At 41.5% G+C, this 18583-nt stretch overlaps 1 protein-coding gene across 4 annotated transcripts in view; it reads right to left on the bottom strand.

Moving 5' to 3' along the window:
• The window catches only part of TPD52L1 (TPD52 like 1), a 108836-nt gene extending 90516 nt beyond the window's left edge, over positions 1 to 18320 (bottom strand). For 2 of the 4 annotated variants that reach the window (XM_053592820.1, XM_053592822.1), the window contains exon 1: positions 18021 to 18320. In XM_053592820.1, coding sequence (XP_053448795.1) covers positions 18021 to 18039 — 19 coding nt within the window. In that variant the 5' untranslated portion in view covers positions 18040 to 18320. The remainder of the gene's footprint in view (positions 1 to 18020) is intronic. The other 2 variants (XM_053592821.1, XM_053592823.1) reach the window with 2 other exon arrangements.
• Between the last annotated feature and the right edge of the window lie 263 nt (positions 18321 to 18583).

The following is an 18583-nucleotide window of genomic DNA, read 5'->3' as shown; positions in this document are numbered from 1 at the left end:
TCTTTGTCATTACAGGCTTTTGAGAACACTCAAGAGATCTCAAGCACGCTGCTAAGCAACAGACACGGAGATTTCCAAAGTCCTGCCATCAAGAGCACTCTCCCTTTCCCATGGCCTCTGTGCTCTTTCAGCAAGGCTGCACTGTTATCATCAACATCTGAGCCCCGGAAGGCCAGAGATGAGATCTGCTGAGCGAAGAGACGAGCAGTGCCGCCTCCCTAAGTCGCTTCACTAAATCATTACGAGAGAAGCAACTGTACCGTAGGCCAAACATGTAACCTGTTCCTCCTTTAAATATATCCAAACAACAGGCATTGTTTGGGATGTCCGCTATGCATATCTTCAGGCATCTATCATAGTAAAGAAAGAAGGAACAAAAGCAGCAGTCATTTAAAATATTCAGCATCGTGTTGGCAAAATTTCAGTGTGTTTTAGTAGGTGAAATTTACGCTTCTGGTTTGCATCCAGGCCAGATAGCCAAATTCCATCAACTTATATTTATTTCTATCTCAACCTACTTACCTTTCTTAGCTCCAGAAAGCTATTTTTAACTTTGTGGTAGGTGGTGTACCGAAGAATTTTCAGATAAAAGAATGCATTGAAAAGAGTTGCTTGATGCAACAAAAATAGGGTAACAAGCTCCAAAGGAAGGACTATGACTATGGTGTGTTCACGTCTGTTTTCCTAGCACCTAGTTCAGCGCCCAGCACAAGCGGTGTTCAATCCACATTTCATAAGAAATTAATACATGAATCTTCCTTTTTCATTGCCATAACAGTAGCCAAGCATCATAGTAACAATAGTACCCAAGTGTCATGAGCATTTAACAGACATCATCTCACTGAATCATCACCAACCCACTGGGTGTCCACCATTTCCTCTATGTTGTAGATGAGCAAATGAGACTTGGCAAAGCTAAAGGTCACATTACCCAAGGAACTGAACTGGGAAATGAATCCAAATCTTTGTGACAACATCCAAGCCCTTCACCACTGGCAAGAGTCCCTTTATCGGACAGAACCTTTATTTTTCTTTCTTCTGAGTTCTTCCTCCTGACTCCCTTGCACATGACCACAGCCACCTCAGACTGGAGAAGTAGCTTATGCGGCCGTGCAGTCATTCTTTAAGTGAAAAGCATCAGCATCATTATAACATCTTATATGAGAAACGAAACTATCTAAGTTGGCTGCAAACTTTCCCCATAGAAAAATATAGTTCAAGGAACATAAGCATGTATGTATATATTTTAAAAGCAATACCTATTGAAGGAATTTGAACAGGTTTCTGAAGAACGGGCCAGGTAGAATCTCCAAGATAATGTGATCCAGTGCTCTCAGGAAAGAGGCGAACAAAGAGGGGAGTGACAGAGTGCTGGCAGGGCCAAGGTCAGAGGCAGGCCTCCCGGCTCCCAGGCAGTGCACTCTCTCTGCATCAACTTGCACCATTCCTCCCACCCCGGGGTTTGATCAAGAGATGAATAACAGAGAACGGAATAAAACAACTACCCATGAAAAAATTTAGATTTATGTTGGGGAGGACATTCAAGGCTCTTTACACTATTCCTCAGACGACCTGTCTGACTCAAAGTGGAAATTCCTTTGGCTCAAATGACTAAGCAGGGGACAGCCTTATAATTAAGAGAAGAGTGAAGAGAGAAAGGAAAATGGGACACAGGTTAACAGGGAGCTGCACTCTGCCTTCCTCTTGGATTCCTTCTGTGAGCACGTGCTCATGCTCACACATAAACACATAGCCAGGCTGCCATGCACTAGGAAGAGACTTGCTGATAGAAACGAGGGGTTACATTCAACAGCAATACTGGTAGATGAACTCTGGTCCTGAAGAATGCAAACTCAGGGTCGATTTAGTCTTTTTAATGGGGGAAGGGCAAAAAAGGGTCAGTTACCAACTTAGTTTAAGTTATTTCCTTCTCATCGATTCTTACCAATTGGGCAATCACCTGATACTGAGCAAAGACAGTAGGAAGAGCCTGTTGATTTCAGTAGCACATTTGCCAGGAACTAGCAGACTTTCAAAAAGATGGTACTTTACTTCCTTTATTCAATACATACTGATAGAACTGCTCCTACTTGTCAAGCCCTGTTCTAGGTGCTGGAGACTAAGCAGTCACCAACAGTAAAATACCTTGGCCTTGCAGAATCCACAATAAGGAGGGGTGGGAAACGGCAATGAACAAATTAAACCATGCCATATCCATACATATTACATACTCCTAACATGCTCTATACGTACAGCATGATAGAGAGGCACAGCTGCTAACAAGCAAAGGAAAGAGCAGGCAGAGAAATAGTGTCTGTGTGAATGTGGCAAGGGATGAGGGTGCAATTGTATACAAAGGTGTCAGGAGACAACCATCAGCAGCATTGGCAGGACCCCCAAGCAAGAACACAAAGGCATATGGCCTTTCCTTTCCTCCAACACAGACCTGCACTGTGCTAGTTATCCAGCACTGCATAACAAATTACCACCAAGTTAACAGTTTAAAACAACACACATTTAGGATCTCAGAGTTCCTGTGGATCGAAAATCCAGGCACAGCTTAGCTGGGTCCTCTGCTCAGGGTTTCACAAGGCTGCAAGAGAGCCAGGCTATATTTATTTATTTACTATCTATTTAAATGTCAGATTAATATATGGGTACAAATGATTCAGGTTACATCATTTGCATTTTTTAGGTAAAGTCCAAGTTGTAGTTGAACCCCTCACTCATGAAGAGTGTCATAGACGCCGACATTGTGCCTGTTAGGTGAAAGCTTAGAAAGAGGGAGGGAGGTTAGCAAGGCTAGCTTTTCTTCTAGAAATGACCAGAGGAGCATTGCTTCACGGCTCATTTAGATGGTTGGCAGAACCATCTAATGGCCATTTTCGGGCAGTTGTAGAGGGACCCGGATTTTTATTGCTTTCCATAGTCCTAGAAGACACCCACAGTCCCTTGCCACCTGGGTGTCTCTGACACAGCTGCTTACTTCATCAACCCACAAAGAGGGTCTCAGCTCGTTTGCTAAGAAGGAGCCTTATTAAGGTCATGTAATCACGGGAATCACATCCCATCATGTTTGTCACACACATTCTCAAACCGAAGAGGGCACCAGAATCCCCTAGAGGGCAAGTTCAGCATAACTGGCCCACTCCCAAGGTTTCTGATTTGGGAGGCCTAGGATGTGGCCTAAGAATTTGCATTTCTATCTTATTCCCAGGTGCAGTTGATGGCGCTGGTCAAGGAATCACACTTTGAAAACTAGTTTCCTAGCCTGTATGTTCAAGCTACTCTTATTGCCACTCTGAAAATCAGCCAGCTCTCAGTCACCTCTCATGATTAGGAAAGTGCAGACAGCAGCAGTCTGTCCACGGACTGCTTGTGAAAGCCTGGTACTGTGGGCTGTTTGGGCGGGGAATTCTGGAGTCTCAGATACCCAGAGCATGGCCTAGAAGAGGAGACACAGGTTCTAGGTAGGCCTAAGAACTACTCACTGTGAATAAAGGCTCAACCAGAAGAGGATGAAGTGGGGCCCTCTAAAGCCAAAGGCTCAGGACAGCTGTTAAGAATTATGAGAGGTCTGATTTTATCCTACTTATAAGCCAGCTAATTAACCTGCCAATTTCATGATACTGGTAAAATACACAACCCTCCCAGGTCTTAGACAAAAGACAATTTACTACTCACAGCAATAGCTGTAGCCAAAGTACCATCACTGCACAAGTTCCCTGAGCCCTAATTCCAAGAGGGTATCGTGATAAGGGCCGTGTGTTGCTTGTTTACACAGTGGAGTGTGTTACAGGAGAGAAACACTGAGATTAGGAAACCCCGATGTGTACAGGGGCTGCTAGCAAATCTACCCGGCATCTAGTCTTTATCTTTCTTATCCTAGATAGTAAATAAATCTGCCCATAAGGTAGGCAGTCTGTATCTTCTAAGGCTGCCTACTATGCAAACATCCTTGAAAAGAGAGTCCACAGAAAATTAGCTGCTAGTTACTTTGCACAGAAGATGAGTTGTGCAAAAATCTGAGCGACCCAGGGAGAATGGTCTCCTGAAAACAGAGTCCAGTCACCAGGTCTAAAGATAATACTGACCAGTAACATCTGGCTAAAGAACCAAAGGGGTGAGGAAGCAGGCCCAGAAGATATCTAAGGCAGAGGGATTAATGAACTCGAAGATTCTGAAGAAGAAACAAAGGGAGTAAGGATGACTCTGTCTACTGTGTAGAGAATACACGGAGAGCTGACCTGCTAGGATCCTGCAGCAATCCAGATGAGAGATGAGGGAGGCCTGACGGCAAGCAATACAGCAGAGGTGATGGAAGGCTGTTTCACTTTAGATGCATTTTTAAAGTAAAGCTGGAATGACATACTGGAAATAGGGTGTGGGGGGTCAAACTTTGGAGGACAGGTTTCATCTTTCTCCTTTTGAAGTGGAATTGCCAATGCCTAAAAGGAGGATGACTTTGGGAGGACTAGGGATATTTTAGGAGGGAGATTAGGAGATCAATGTTATCCACGTTAAGTTCAAGATGTTTACTGTGTCCACAGGACACACCAATTGAGCATTCTGAATTTGAGGGGAGAGGCCCAGGCTGGGAAAATAAATTTTGGCATATTTTATCATATGGATTGAATTCAAAACCATGAGTCGTGAGGAGACGGCCGAAGAGAGTTAGTATAGATAGGAAAGAGAAGCAGGCCAGGGACTGACCCCTGGGTCATGCCAGCAGTTAGCAATGGAGACAGAGGGCTTGTAAAGAAGGAGGAAAACAAAGAGACTTCAGTGTTCTGGAAACAACTGAACAAAGTGCTTCAAGGAGGAGACAGCGGCAACGGTGCCAAGTGATGCCAATAGGTCAACTAAGGTGAGTGCTGAGAACTGACCATGGGATTTTGTGTACTTGAGAAGAGAAGGAGGGAAAGGAAGGGAAGGCGGAGAGAGAGCAGGGAAAGAGGGAGAATGCACACAAGTGAATACGAATTTTTTTTGCCAAATCTAATGGAACCCCCAAATCAAAGCTATGATATAAGACCATTACATCTACAGCGTATACAACAGGTCCTATTACATTAAACAAAAAAACATTTATTTTCCCTCAGCCTTGGAGAAGGGATAAAAAGAAAGGGTGAAAATCTGAGAAGGACAGAGATAAATTCTGCAAAAGTGGGTGAGGACGCTGTCTGGGTAAAAAGGTACTGAGAGGAAAGGACACTCTTTGTGGCACGTCTCCAGCACTGTCTGAGTAGAGCAGGTGCTGAGTCCCCTGTGATGGCTCAAGCATCAAACAGAACCCTGGAATCAAGTGGTTTCTCTTCTACAGGTCAGATCTCCACAGCAGACTGGTTTTTGTGTTTTCATACATTGTGAATTCCTGGGTCACTGCAAACAATAGTATTTCAAGGTAAGTACCTAAAATGTCAGATGAAGGTAGATATATAAATAATACATTATTGTGGTCCTCCATTAGCAAAGGTTATAAAAAGTTATATTTGCATCTAATTGTAAGATTTGGAGTAGTAGGAGACAAAATGGTAGTGTGTAGTATCACTGATCTATGTATGCTCAGATCCTTTAATGGAGGAAATCAGCAAATCCATTAATCAAATGAACATAAGTCAAATGCAGAAAATATATTGACTCCAATTATTTTCAAACATATGCCTGAGTCTCTGTTTTCAAATGTGTGTGTTACCTCTGTTTACCATTACTCAACTTACAGTGAAGTTGCCTTTTTCAAGACAAGATTTGCTTTTCAAATGTGTAAGATTAATTATTTGTGAGTACATGGCTTTCCTGTAAATGCCAAAATAACATCTAGAAAGAAGAGGCCAGAGTCTTAGGATCTTCCCTCACAGGCAAGAGAACCTGGGTGGTACAATCACCTGCCTTCTGTCTGTTGGTCCTCCCACATCTTGTGCATGCAAAATCACATTTCAAAAAATGTCTGAATGTGCATTCTTATTTCTACATAGTTCCTAAATTATCACAGTTAAAGTTGAAAGCCCTAGTTCTCAGAATATGCTTCCTTCTTTTGAAGGATGGTGTGGTTGAGAAAGGGCTACGAGAACTTGATAGAACACCTGATGAATGACAGGAAGCATGCTGGATACCCAGTGGGCCAGGAATAGGTAGATATTTCCCCTGCCATTCATGCCCTTGGTGTATTGGATAAAATATAGAGTGCTGAAAGGGATCAAGGTTTCCACCCCCAAATATGCCACTTTGCCATAAGAATTATTTCAAGCTGACAAAATTTGAGTCCCTGAAATGCTTTACTTGCCTAAAAACAGAGCCTTTCAATGGTCATAAATCCCCTCCCAGGAGTAGCTCTCCCTTCTCTTCTAGACACTGTCACAAGCTGTCATATCTCCCATCTATGCTCCTAAAGGTCCACTTATCTTTTTAAAAGAAGTCATGTGCTCTCCTGATATTATACTTTCTCTCTTTCCCTTTCTATTTTCTATTGTAGAAAAGGCATAGAAATTCTCAAACCTCACCACTTCTTGGATATTCATTTCTTTCTCTGATGCCCTAATGCAAGTAAAATTTAAAAATAAGTAACTGTAAGCGTTTCTCCTGTGAATCTGTCTGGTGTCAGTTTAATTCCCAGGATGCCAGGCAGTTAGCCTGACAGGGTGGGGAAAAGTTCTTCCTCTCCTTGTGTCTCTTGCCTGGTGATTAATGGGGCTGTTTGCTCTTTTCTCTTTGATTTGCTTGAGTTTTTTGTATACCATGGAATATTATTCAGCCATAAAAAGATGGAGACACTGTATCTTTTGTATTTACCTGGAAGAATTTGGAGAACACTCTCCCAAGTATCTCAAGAAATGGAAAATGAAGCATCCCATGTGCTCAACACTAAGTTAAAACTAGTAGATTGACATCTACAGGCCCACACGAGAGAAAAACACAATTAAGTTCAAGATGATGGGGGAGGGAGTTTGGTAAGTTCTTACCTAACGGATTCAATGTATGGGTGGGTATATGGGACACTTACTGGGTGAAGGACTCAATGACAACTCCGACTTTACCTTATAAATGCGAACAATGTAACCTAATAGTATGTACCCTCATATTAACCTGAAATTAAAAAAAAAAAAGTTCTTCCTCTCCTACAGTGCTTATTGAGAGCTTTCCAACTATTTAAAAGAAACTTTACAGGCTTGGCACCCATAGCACAGCGGTTACGGTGCCAGTCACATACACCACAGTTGGCGGGTTCGAACCCAGCCCAGGCCAGCTAAAATAACAATGACAACTGCAACAAAAAACAGCTGGGCGTTGTGGTGGGTGCTTGTAGTCCCAGCAATTTGGGAGGCTGAGGCAAGAGAATCGCTTAAGCCCAAGAGTTGGAGGTTGCTGTGAGTTGTGACACCACGGCACTCTACCGAGGGCAACATAGTGAGATTCCATCTCAAAAAAATAAAAAAATAAATCAATAATAAAAGGAACTTTACAGGTAGCATGGGCTCCTTGGAACTTCCTGTTGGTGTCCTGGGATATCTACAAAGGATAACAGGGGCCAAAATCGATACTTTTCTCCTGTCCTAGCCTAACTCTTAAGTCAGGGAAACCATCTTTACATGATGTCTTTGTGTAGAAATGAAACCATTTCAGAAGCCAAAATGTTGAGAAATACTTACAGACAAAGCTGTTTTTATTTCTCATTATTGCTGCTTTCATGTCATTCATGGGGAGAAAAATCAGTGAAAAACCACAAATATTCAACAGCCAGAGACTTTAAAACTGAGCCATCTGAGGAGATCTCACACAACCCCCATCCTAAATTGGCCTTTTCTTTTGAATGAATCAGTTCTGCTTCCATGAATATGCTTGGGAGATGGTTAAATGAATAAAACATATTCATGTAAACAAGTAATTATAATACTCAGGAGACAATAAACAGCTTTCTTTTGGGGGGTACTCAATGAAATTAGTCTTTTCATCCAACATCTAAAGAGGATAGATCTTACTTTCTGGAAACGAGCACACAGAACCTATGATTTATTTATTTTAAGATCCTGAGATTATTGGATACACACGAACACCAAGTGGAATAATATATTTGAACTATTCCATATTTGAACTGGCTTTTCCTTCCATTTAGTGATAAAACTATACACTGTTTTTAACAATCACGGGTTTTAAAGGCTTTTACAGAATTCATCTCAAATCAGTTCTGTTTCCATGATCCTTGACAAGATGCTTTTGCTATTGATTGACAAAAGAGATTTTTAATTATAAGAAAAACTGCATTTTGCAATTTCCAAGGATTTAAAGAGGATTCTTATGTTAGATACATGCCAGGGAAAAAGTACTTTGCTTAAGATAACAAGTAACCACAGGTGAGTTTGGAGATGAAACGTAACACATAGATGCCTTTTCAGTGTGTGGTACATGATCTGGCTACAGCAAAGTGCCAGATTCCTGCCTTTTGAGCAGAATGAGCAGTATCATGAAAGGTATTCTTGGAGATTTCTGGTTTTATTCTGGGAATTTCACTTCCTCTGCATCAAAATGCAGCACTTATAAATGGTTCACACTGTGAGAAACTATTTAAAATTCATCTTTCCTTGAGGACCCAAAGCTTCCATTTAGCCAATTCAAATTCATTAAAATGCTCTGGGGCTGTTCCTGGTTGGTTAACAATGATTCTTAAGCTGATGCATATATTTTAAATAAATTACAGTTTTATTCCTTAAGTATTCAATGAAAAGTGCGATGACAGATTCAAAAATCCACATCTTGGGGGCATCTGTTATGCATTCTTAACTACATAATAACTTAGTAAATTTTAGAGGTGGCTTCAAGGAGTTGTTGGGGGCATTCCAGAACAGCAGTAACAGAGACAGTCTCCACACATGGGGAGCAAACACGTAGATGTCCTGACGTCTTCACTTGCCACTTGAGGCCAAAAAATGTAACACAGAGATGTTAGAGTAGCTTGAGGTCAAATCCTCTCACTGTTGTTTTTTTTCAGCAACTTTATTAGGTATTTTCCTAAAGTAGCTATTGTGCTAACATGCTTGGGAGATGGTTAAATGAATAAAACATATTCCTGTAAACAAGTAATTATAACTTTTAGGAGACAATAAAAAGCTTTCTTTTCAGGAAGGCACTCATTGAAATCAGTCCTTTCAGCCAGCATCTAAAGACCCATACCCTTTGACTTTTATATATTTTCAAGTTCTAAGATTACTCGATACAGATGAACACCAAGTGCAATAACATGTTTGAACCATGTTTGAACTGGCTTTTCCTTGAGCTGGTGGTAAAATTCTACACTGGTTCTAAGAATCACGTCACGTGACTTTTATAGACTTCTTCATCTTGACAACCAAACTGAAATAGTAAGCTGTTAAATGAAGAGTCCCCCTCCCACTTCCAACTTGTCATATTATGAGGCTTGTTCTTAAAAATCTCAGATATACTGAGTTCCATTCATATTCCCAGACCTAGACACTGGCCACATATGGCACAAACCCTGCCTTTTAAAAGCTTTAACTGTATAGAATCCAAAGCAAAATCATTATTTGTAACTTTGCACACTGTCTGCTTATGCATACCAATGTAAACAGAAGCTATAGAATGGTAATTAAAAATTCCAAGGTATAAAGTCAAACTCCCTGATTTCAAATCCCAGCTCCAACACTTCCAAGCTGGATTAGCTAGAGAAAGTTGTATAACCACTTTGTCCTTCAGTTTCCTCATGTGTAAAAAAAACATAACATTCTCTTCCTTGTGAGTTTGATGTACTTATTAAATAACAAGTTTTAAAAAGTGCACAGCATGATATCTGACATCATAAAAAAACACTAAAATATTATTATTATCACCTTAAATGTGAATTAGTTCTACTTAGCATGCTAGCACTCGAAAAATCCTGTTGGGATGGAAATACATCATCTCATCAGTGCTCTGTACCATGACCCACAGGGATGACCCACCGGGATGACCCTCAGCTCTTCTTTGCCACCCTCCTGAAATGATGAACCAAGTCAAGCTCATCTTTGTTTACATTTTCACATGTTGCTGAGTACACACTGAGGCACAGTGCATTTCAGTTAAGCTCATTCATACTCTGGGCTCGCATGGACATGGAGTTGAATCTTGTCTTCCTTACTTGATCTGTCTGATCTTTAGTTTCCATGTTTGTAAAATAAGTTAAAAAAAAAAGTAAAGGTATCTACTTCGTGGTGTTATGAGGTTTCAGAAAGATGATGGGTTCTGCGCCCGTAACTCAGTGAGTAGGGCGCCAGCCACATACACCGAGGCTGGTGGGTTCAAGCCCGGCCCGGGGCCAGCTGAACAATGACAACTGCAACAACAGAAAAAATAGTCGGGCATTGTGGCAGGTGCCTGTAGTCCCACCTACTTGGGAGGCTGAGGCAAGAGAATTGTTTAAGCCCAAGAGTTTGAGGTTGCTGTGAGCTGTGACGCCATAGCACTCTACGGAGGGCAACATAGTGAGACTCTGTCTCAAAAAAAAAAAAAAAGATAATGCATGGAAAAAATTGTGGCATATGCTAATAAGAGCAACCGCACATATTTATATAATTCTTACACTGTTTTAAGCACTTTGCATGCACTAAACTGTTAAGTCCTCATTGTAATCCTATGATATGGTAGCTACTATCTTCACTTCATCAGGGAGAAATCAAGTCCCAGATAGATTAGTAACTTGTTCATGGCCATGTTAATGGTAAGTAACATGATTAGAATTTATATGTAGGCAGTTTGCCTTGATTCAGGGATCTCAACTAAAGTACCCTGTTGCCTCCCAATAGTAAATGTTTCTTGAATATTTGCTCTAACCATAGTAATCAATATCTGTGGAAATATTTATTTCACAAATCAATAGATGTTGAAATATTTATTATTTACTATACCTCGGTAGAGTAAATATTATACTATAGTGTAGGTTACAAAAAATAGACTCTTTTGCTTATAAAAAATCTCAGACTCTGACTACCCAATTAAAAAAATAAGGTATATACTAGGGAAGGTAATTCCAAAAGGTTCCAATATATTATAATACCTATCATTTGTATGAATAGATTTTTTTTTTTTTTTTCAGTTTTTGGCCTGGGGTGGGTTTGAACCCACCACCTCCGGTATATGGGGCCAGCGCCCTACTCCTTTGAGCCACAGGTGCCGCCCTGTATGAATAGATTTTTAAAGGATTTTAATTACATCTACAGTACATGATTTGTTCTACATGACTGACTTCATCTAACATATACATTATTACCTACTTTAAAGCGTTTACTTAAAGGCAAAACAAAACTGTAACGGGCAGCATTGAAGACAGTGTAGATAGTTCTAATAATACTGTTAAAAATCGCATATCAAAGTGTACACCAGTAAGGTTCCACAGTTTGAGGTTTATAATTATGTTCCCTGAATTGCAATATAAAATTCTAAATATAACATATACAATGCAAAATAATTTATAATAATTTATAATAATCTATAACATATACAATGCAAAATAATTGTATAATCTGATACTTACAATAGAGACGAACATACTTCCTTTTATTGAGCTTCACTTTACTGTACTTCATAAATACTGTGGTTTTTATAACTTGAAAGTTTGCGGCAATCTTCCATTGAGCTAGCCCACTGGCACCATTTTTCCAACAACCTTGTGTTCACGTTATGTCTCTGTGTCCCATTTGGTAATTCTCACAATATTTCAAGTTTTTTCGTTATTATTACATCTGTTTCGGTGACCTATGATCAGTGATTGTTTATGTTACCACTGTAATTGTTTGGGGGCACTGCAAACTGTGCTGATATAAAATGGCAAACGCAGTGGATAAATGTTCTGTGTATTCTGATTGCTCCACCAACCAGTTAGTCCCCCAACGCTTTCCTCTCTTTGGGCCTCCCTATTCTCTGTAACACAACAATACTGTAATTAGGTAAATTAATAACTCTACAATGGTCTCTAAGCGATCAAGTGAAAGGAGAGGTTGCCTATCTCTCACTTTAAATTAAAAACTAGAAAGCGTGCCAAAAGCCAAAACAGGTTGAAAGCCAGGCCTCTTGTGCCAGTCACCAAGTTGTGAATGCAAAGAAAAAGTTCTCAAAGGAAATTAAAAGTTCCACTCCAGTGAATATGTGAATGATAAGGTGAAACAGTTATATTACTATTATGGAGAAAATATGATTGGTCTGATAGAACCAACTAGCCCCAACATTCCCTTAAGCCAAAGACTAACCTTGAGCAAAGTCCTAATCATCCTCAATTCTATGAAGGCTGAGAGAGGGGAGGAAGCTGCAGAAGAAAAGTTGAAAGCTAGCAGAGGTGGGTTTGCTAACTTAAGGTTTAAGAAAAGAAGCTATCTCCATAACACAAAAGTTCAAAGCAGAATAGCGAGTGCTGATGTGAAAGCTGAAGCAAGTTATCCAAAAGATCTAGCTAAGGCCACTGACAAGGGGACTACACTAAACAATAGATTTTCCATGTTGACAAAACAGCCATATTGGAAGAAGATGCCATACAGGCACTAACTAGGTAACTAGAAAGGAAAAGTGAATACCTGGCTTTCAACTTCAAAGGACTGGCTGACCCTTTTGTTAGGGACAATTGAAACTAGCAATTTTAAGTGGAGGCCAATGCTGATTTACCATTCTAAAAGTCCTAGGGCACTTAAGGATTACGCTAAGTCTATGCTGCCAAAGCTCTATAAATGGAACCAAAAAACCCTGGATAACAGCAGTCTGTATACAGCATGGTTTGTTGAATATTTTGAGTTCACTGTTGAGACCTACTGCTCAGAAACAAAGATTCCTCTCAAAATAATACAACTGCTCATTGACAATATACCTTGTCACCCAGGAGCTCTGATGGAGATGTTCAAGACTAATGTTTCCGTGCCTGCTAAAACAGCATCCATTCTGAAACCTATGGATAAAGGAGTAATTTTGCCTTTCAAGTTGTATTATTTAGGAAACACATTTTTCTAAGGCTATAGCTGGCAGAGATAATGATTCTCTGATAGACCTGAGCAAGGTAACTGAAGGCCTTCTGGATAGCATTCTTCATTCTAGATGCCGTTAAGAACATCTGTGATTCATGGGAAGAGGTCAAAATATCAACACTAACAGCAGTTTGGAAGTTGATTCCAATCCTTATGGATGATTTTGAAGGGTTCAGTTCTTGAGTGAAGGAGATCACTGCAGACGTGGTGGAGATAGCAAGAGAACTACATAGAAAAGAAGTGGACTGAAGATATAATGGAATTACCGCAGTCTGAAGATAAAACTGGAACAGATGAGGAGCTGATTCTTAGGGATGAGCAAAGAAAGTGGTTTCTTGAGATGGAATCTGCTTCTGGGGAAGGTGCTATGAACATCATTGAAATGACAACAAAGGATTTGGGATAGTACATAAACATGGTTGATAAAGCAGTGACAGGTTTTGAAAGGAATGACTCTAATGTTGAAAGAAATTCTACTGTGGATAAATGTTATCAAATAGCATCATATGCTACAGAGAAACCTTTCATGAAAGAAGTGTCATTTGAGGAGGCAACCTTCACTGTTGTATTATTTTTTTAATTTTTTTTGTTGTCTTATTTTTGAAATTGCCACCACTACCCCACCCTTCAGCAACCACCATGCTGATTATTAGCTCACAGTCATCAACATCAAAACAAACCCTTCACCAATGAAAAGATTATGACTCACGGAAGCTTCAGTGATGATTATTTTTTAGCAGTATTTTTAATCAAGGTATGTACACTTTTTGGCCAGGGCCGGGTTTGAACTTGCCACCTTGGGCATATGGGGCCTGGTGCCCTACACCTTTGAGCCACAGGCACCGCCCCAAGGTATATACATTTTTTGGATATAATGCTATTGCACATTTAACAAACTACAGTAGAGTGTAAATGTAACTTTTACACTTACTAAAAAAACAGAAAATTTGCATGCTTCAGTTTGTTGTGATATTCACTTTATCCTGGAACTGAACTGTTGATCTGGAACTGCGCCTGCAATATTCCCATGATATCGCCTATATTAGCAACTCCAGCTCTGCTATCTGGCCATAGGAAGAAGAGTTATTTTATTATTTTGTAATAAAATATAATACTTTGTTTATAGAGCAAGAATTTGCTTTCCATGCAATATCAATATGGCAGATATAATATTACACATTTTCCAGAGCTTTATCCCTTGTTTCACTTCTTATCCTAATTTTCTTTCATCTATTTCTAATTTACATTATCTTAGTGAGTTTTATATATCTGTATAAACTGCCCAGTGTCATTCCTGGAACAAGATAAGATTATATAAATGTCCTATGAGCACATTATAATGTAAGGTATAAAGGATATTTTTCATTGAACAGAATTTGCAAACAGGTTTAATCTAATATTTATCACTTGGAGTCATTCATGGGCTTCTGAGACTCCTCCAGCATGGATGTCTGAATATAACAATATTATAGTAACTTGAGTAATGGCCTCCCAAGATATCAGCTACTAATTCATGGAATTTGTAAATATTACCTTATATGGAAAAAAGGTCTTTGCAGATGTAATTAAAGGTCTTAAGACAAGCAGATTATCTGGGATCACCTAGGTGGGTCCTAAATAAAATCACAAGTGTCCTTAAAAGAGGGAAGTAGAGAAGATTTGACACAGACAGAAGAGAAGGCCATGTAACCCTAAAGGCAGAAATTGGAGCAGTGGAGCCAAAGAGAGAGGAAGGACAGAATATTTCTGGGTGTCTCCAGACAGAGCACAGGCTGCTTACACCGGAAGTTCAGCCCAGTGGCAATGATTTTGGACATCTAACCTCCAAACTGTAAGAGAATAATTTCTATTGTTAAGCCACCAAGTTTGTAGTAATTTGTTACAGCAGCTTCAGGAAACTAACTCAGTTATTAATTTGAATACATACAAATGTTAAATGGAGACAAAGTTTTCCTTTTAACATTTAAAGACATTGGGTCTTTAGACAAAGTTATTTCCATTTAGAATAATGAAATACTGAAAGGTAGTTTAAAAGGATCAGGAAGTTTTTATTTTAAGGGACCTGCCCCATATTTCAGGGAATTTTAACATTCCTAAGCAAATTCCCTTTCTAACATATCAGTTGTCTTAAAGCAAAACTTTCCAGTACCTGCGTCCTCCCCTGGACTGCTCAATCCACGCTGTGCTCCAGCCCATCTCACTAAATTATTCTACTATAATCCAAGTTCATGATATCCCTCCTGCCATCTCTCTAGAATGTCTTCTTGGTTTGCTGGAAGAAATCTACTCTTTCACAAAATCAAAGAGTGTATTTGCAGAACTTCACTTACAGGCAAGTTTCCGGGACCCCTTTGGGCATTGATTGAACTATATGTGTAAATAATGTCCATAGCACCTGGGTGGCCTCCTGGACAGTTCAGGGGACAATTTATCAGCACCTGCCTGCTTAACCTTACTCATCTTTGCTTGTGTCTAGATTATGAGGCAGGAAGATAAGCCAGCTCCACTCCAGGTAATTCTAAAATAAACTGCACTGAATGTAGAAACTTAAACTTTGAAAATTATAGGACTATCTTAGACTCTAAGAGGCAAACCGTTCATGAAGCCAGGGGGAGAAAAATGTGCCAAGTAGGAAAAAAAAGATTTCTTTTTAATAACTATAATGTCTGTAGAAAGTTTTATTCTTAAAGACCCTAATATGCTTGCTGTTTAAATAACAACAACAACAAAAAAGAGTATGAAATGAAAAACTTAAATTACTGGGAAAATGAGGATTTTAAGAGGCAAGCATCCTCCATTTGGTTGCACAAAGTTAAGAAGGTGGGGTCATCCTTGACACAGCCTCCTTCACATCCTATTCCATCTAAATTCTTTTGATTTTTCTTTTTAAGAATTTCTTAAATCTGTTCACTTTTCACATATTTGTTTGCCTTTTTACCTATGCTCCTTCCCCACAAAGGTTCCACCCAGACATGAGAGGGAGGGGAAGGTAGGAAGGAATTTAGGTTAATCATTGGCTTCACAGTCACAGGCTTGAAGTGAGAATGGGATATGACAGCATCAACTCTGCTACTCCTTAATAGCTGGCTGTAAGTAAGGAGTTTTCCCACCATGCACGTTTCCTGTCGGTAGAATGGGAACAAGAACGCCAGCTGCCTCCTGACCTCATGAGACTGCTGTGCACATGATAGGCATCAACAGATGTAACCCACAAAGAACAGGGACAGGGATGCAATAAACTGTGTGCTCTTTTGATTATTGTATGCTAAATTTAAGTTTTTCGGGCTCTCACTACCCTATGGGGCCCTCTTCCAGGCATTAACACAGTAGCAATTTACATTTTGTTTATCAAGTAGCTATCAAATTAATGTCTGTTTCTTCCTCTGTTGTATATTTCATGCAGCAGAAATTGGGTCTGTTTATGTTCTTCCTAGCACACAGCTTGGCAAAGGAAAGCACTGAAATTTTTGTTAAGTAAATCCTGGAAGTAAAGCAAACCAGTGACAATAGTGGGTCCCAATCTGTAGTATCAGACATCCCCAGAATTGGGATGACCTTTCCTATCTGCTACAGTTCTTTTCTAATCTCACTGAATAACAGAATCACCAGGGAAGCTTTCAAATACACTCATCTCCAGGTCCCAGAGATTCCAATTTGTTTGAGATAGGGTTGGCCAGGGCCAGTATTTAAGACTGCCATTAATTCTAATCCGCAAGTCAGGTTGGAAAGCTCCAGTGTTGCTACCACCTGTTTCAGTTTAGGTGTGAAGGCCTCCAACCTGACCTTTTCTTTTGAATTTGACCAACTCCCTCAACCCTTGGTTAAATTCTCCTTTCCTACTTACATAATGGAGGAAAAATATTGGAAATGGCAGCTTTATGGGCAGGATCTTGGCTGGTAGAACGGAGGAGTATGGTTCGTGCTGTTCAATTGTTAATTGCGATCCTGGCAGCAAATCTGTTGGATGACTCCAAACCCGGGCATTCGCCAAACCGTTCTCATTCAGGACGCTTCTGCCCCTAGAGGGCGAGCATTTAGGGTCATGAACCTCTTTTTTTTTTTTTTTTTAAACGGGCTTGATTTATATTAAAAGCGATCAGAGAATTTCCTACAGTGTAGAAGAGGGGTGAGATGATTGCCTTAAAGGATCAACTTTGCAATCCATCCCTTCCGGGTGTTACTACCCCGGTTGATTTCGGAGTTGATTTCCTTTCTACCCGTCGCTCGCTCGGCGTCGGCCCACCTCTGCCCCTTTCCAAGGTCCGTTTACGCCCATTCTTGAGCGATTCCACTGGTATTCTCCACCCCCGGCCCAAGTGTGACCCCAAGATGCGAGGCCGCCCTTTGTGAAGCCGCCGCAGGCTCCTGGAGCAGGCGGCTCTGAGAGCCGGGTGCCGGGAGCGGGGCTGCCACGCTGAGGTTGGGGGCCCTAGAGCGCCTGGGAGGCGGAGGTCGCTCCCCGAGCGCGGGGAACCCGGGCGCACAGGTCGACCTGCTGGGGGTCAGGCGACCGCTAGTGCTCGCCTCGCCTCTGAAGGCCAGTCCCGGCGCTGGAAACCCCTCGCGTAGCCAGGAGACCTGGGTCTCTCCGGAACCACCACTCGGACAGTCCCCATCCTCCCACTTCCCAACTTGGAAGGCTTAAGGTGCGACTCCATGGCCCGGGGCCAAAGGAGTCGCGTCTCCTCCCCACTCCCCCACAGAAAAGGGAACGAAACGTGAATTCCGGACCTGGCACAACAGGTCCTATGCGCACCATGAGGTGCGGGCGACTGGTTGCGGAAACGGGTAGAGCGTTCTGTGGGCGCATTTTCTATGAAAGGACTTGTCCACTTACTGATCCCCAGACTCACAGCAAATTCTGAGTTTGGGGGCCGGCATTATCCCGAAGGAGCGGTTGGGAGTGGAGTTCCGGACGCGTAGGACGGCACCAATCCGTTCTGCCCAAGAGCAAAGTTAGATGCTGCAGGAAAAGCCTGTTATGCGCGCCCCAGCACCTGGCCCTCAAGGCGATCGGCGACCACTCACCTCGTGCCTGTGCCTCCATGGTGGCCGACTTCGAACTGAGCGCGGCGGGGACGCCCCGGTGCTTCGCGGAGCAGATGGCAGCGGTGCCCGGGCTCAGAAGACAGCTGGTCTCGCCGCTCGCTCCCGCACCCTGCACGCTTGTCGCGAGCGCTGCGTGGAGGGGGTGGGGGACCACGGGCGGCCACCACTGGCCTCTTCTGGTTACCTCCGCCCCTTCCAGTCCACCTGGCCCAAACGGAGCTAGAAAGAGCTCGCCGCGGGGCGCCACCTGCCGGCCGCTCTGCGCACCAGGCGGAAGGCGTCCCCTCAGGCGCTGCACTCTGCAGGTTTTGCTGGCTCCCTTCCAGAACACCGCAAGAAAACTAGTCCACGATTTTTTTTTTTTTTTTAGTTTCTCAGTGTATACCAAAGTTATGTTTACTCTCTGCTGTAGTCTGTTATGTGTGCCGTTATTTTTTTAAATTAAAACTACTGTTTTGCTATAAAATGCTAAAGAGTAATAATCTTTTTGCTGGTCATGGATCTTGCCTGATTGTTGAAGGCTACTGACTGATCAAGAGGGC

This window comes from Nycticebus coucang, chromosome 5 (assembly GCF_027406575.1).
Source record: "Nycticebus coucang isolate mNycCou1 chromosome 5, mNycCou1.pri, whole genome shotgun sequence".
In the NCBI taxonomy this organism is placed as follows: domain Eukaryota; kingdom Metazoa; phylum Chordata; class Mammalia; order Primates; family Lorisidae; genus Nycticebus; species Nycticebus coucang.
Note: the sequence above shows the minus strand (reverse complement) of the source record. Positions and strands in the feature narration are given on the sequence as shown.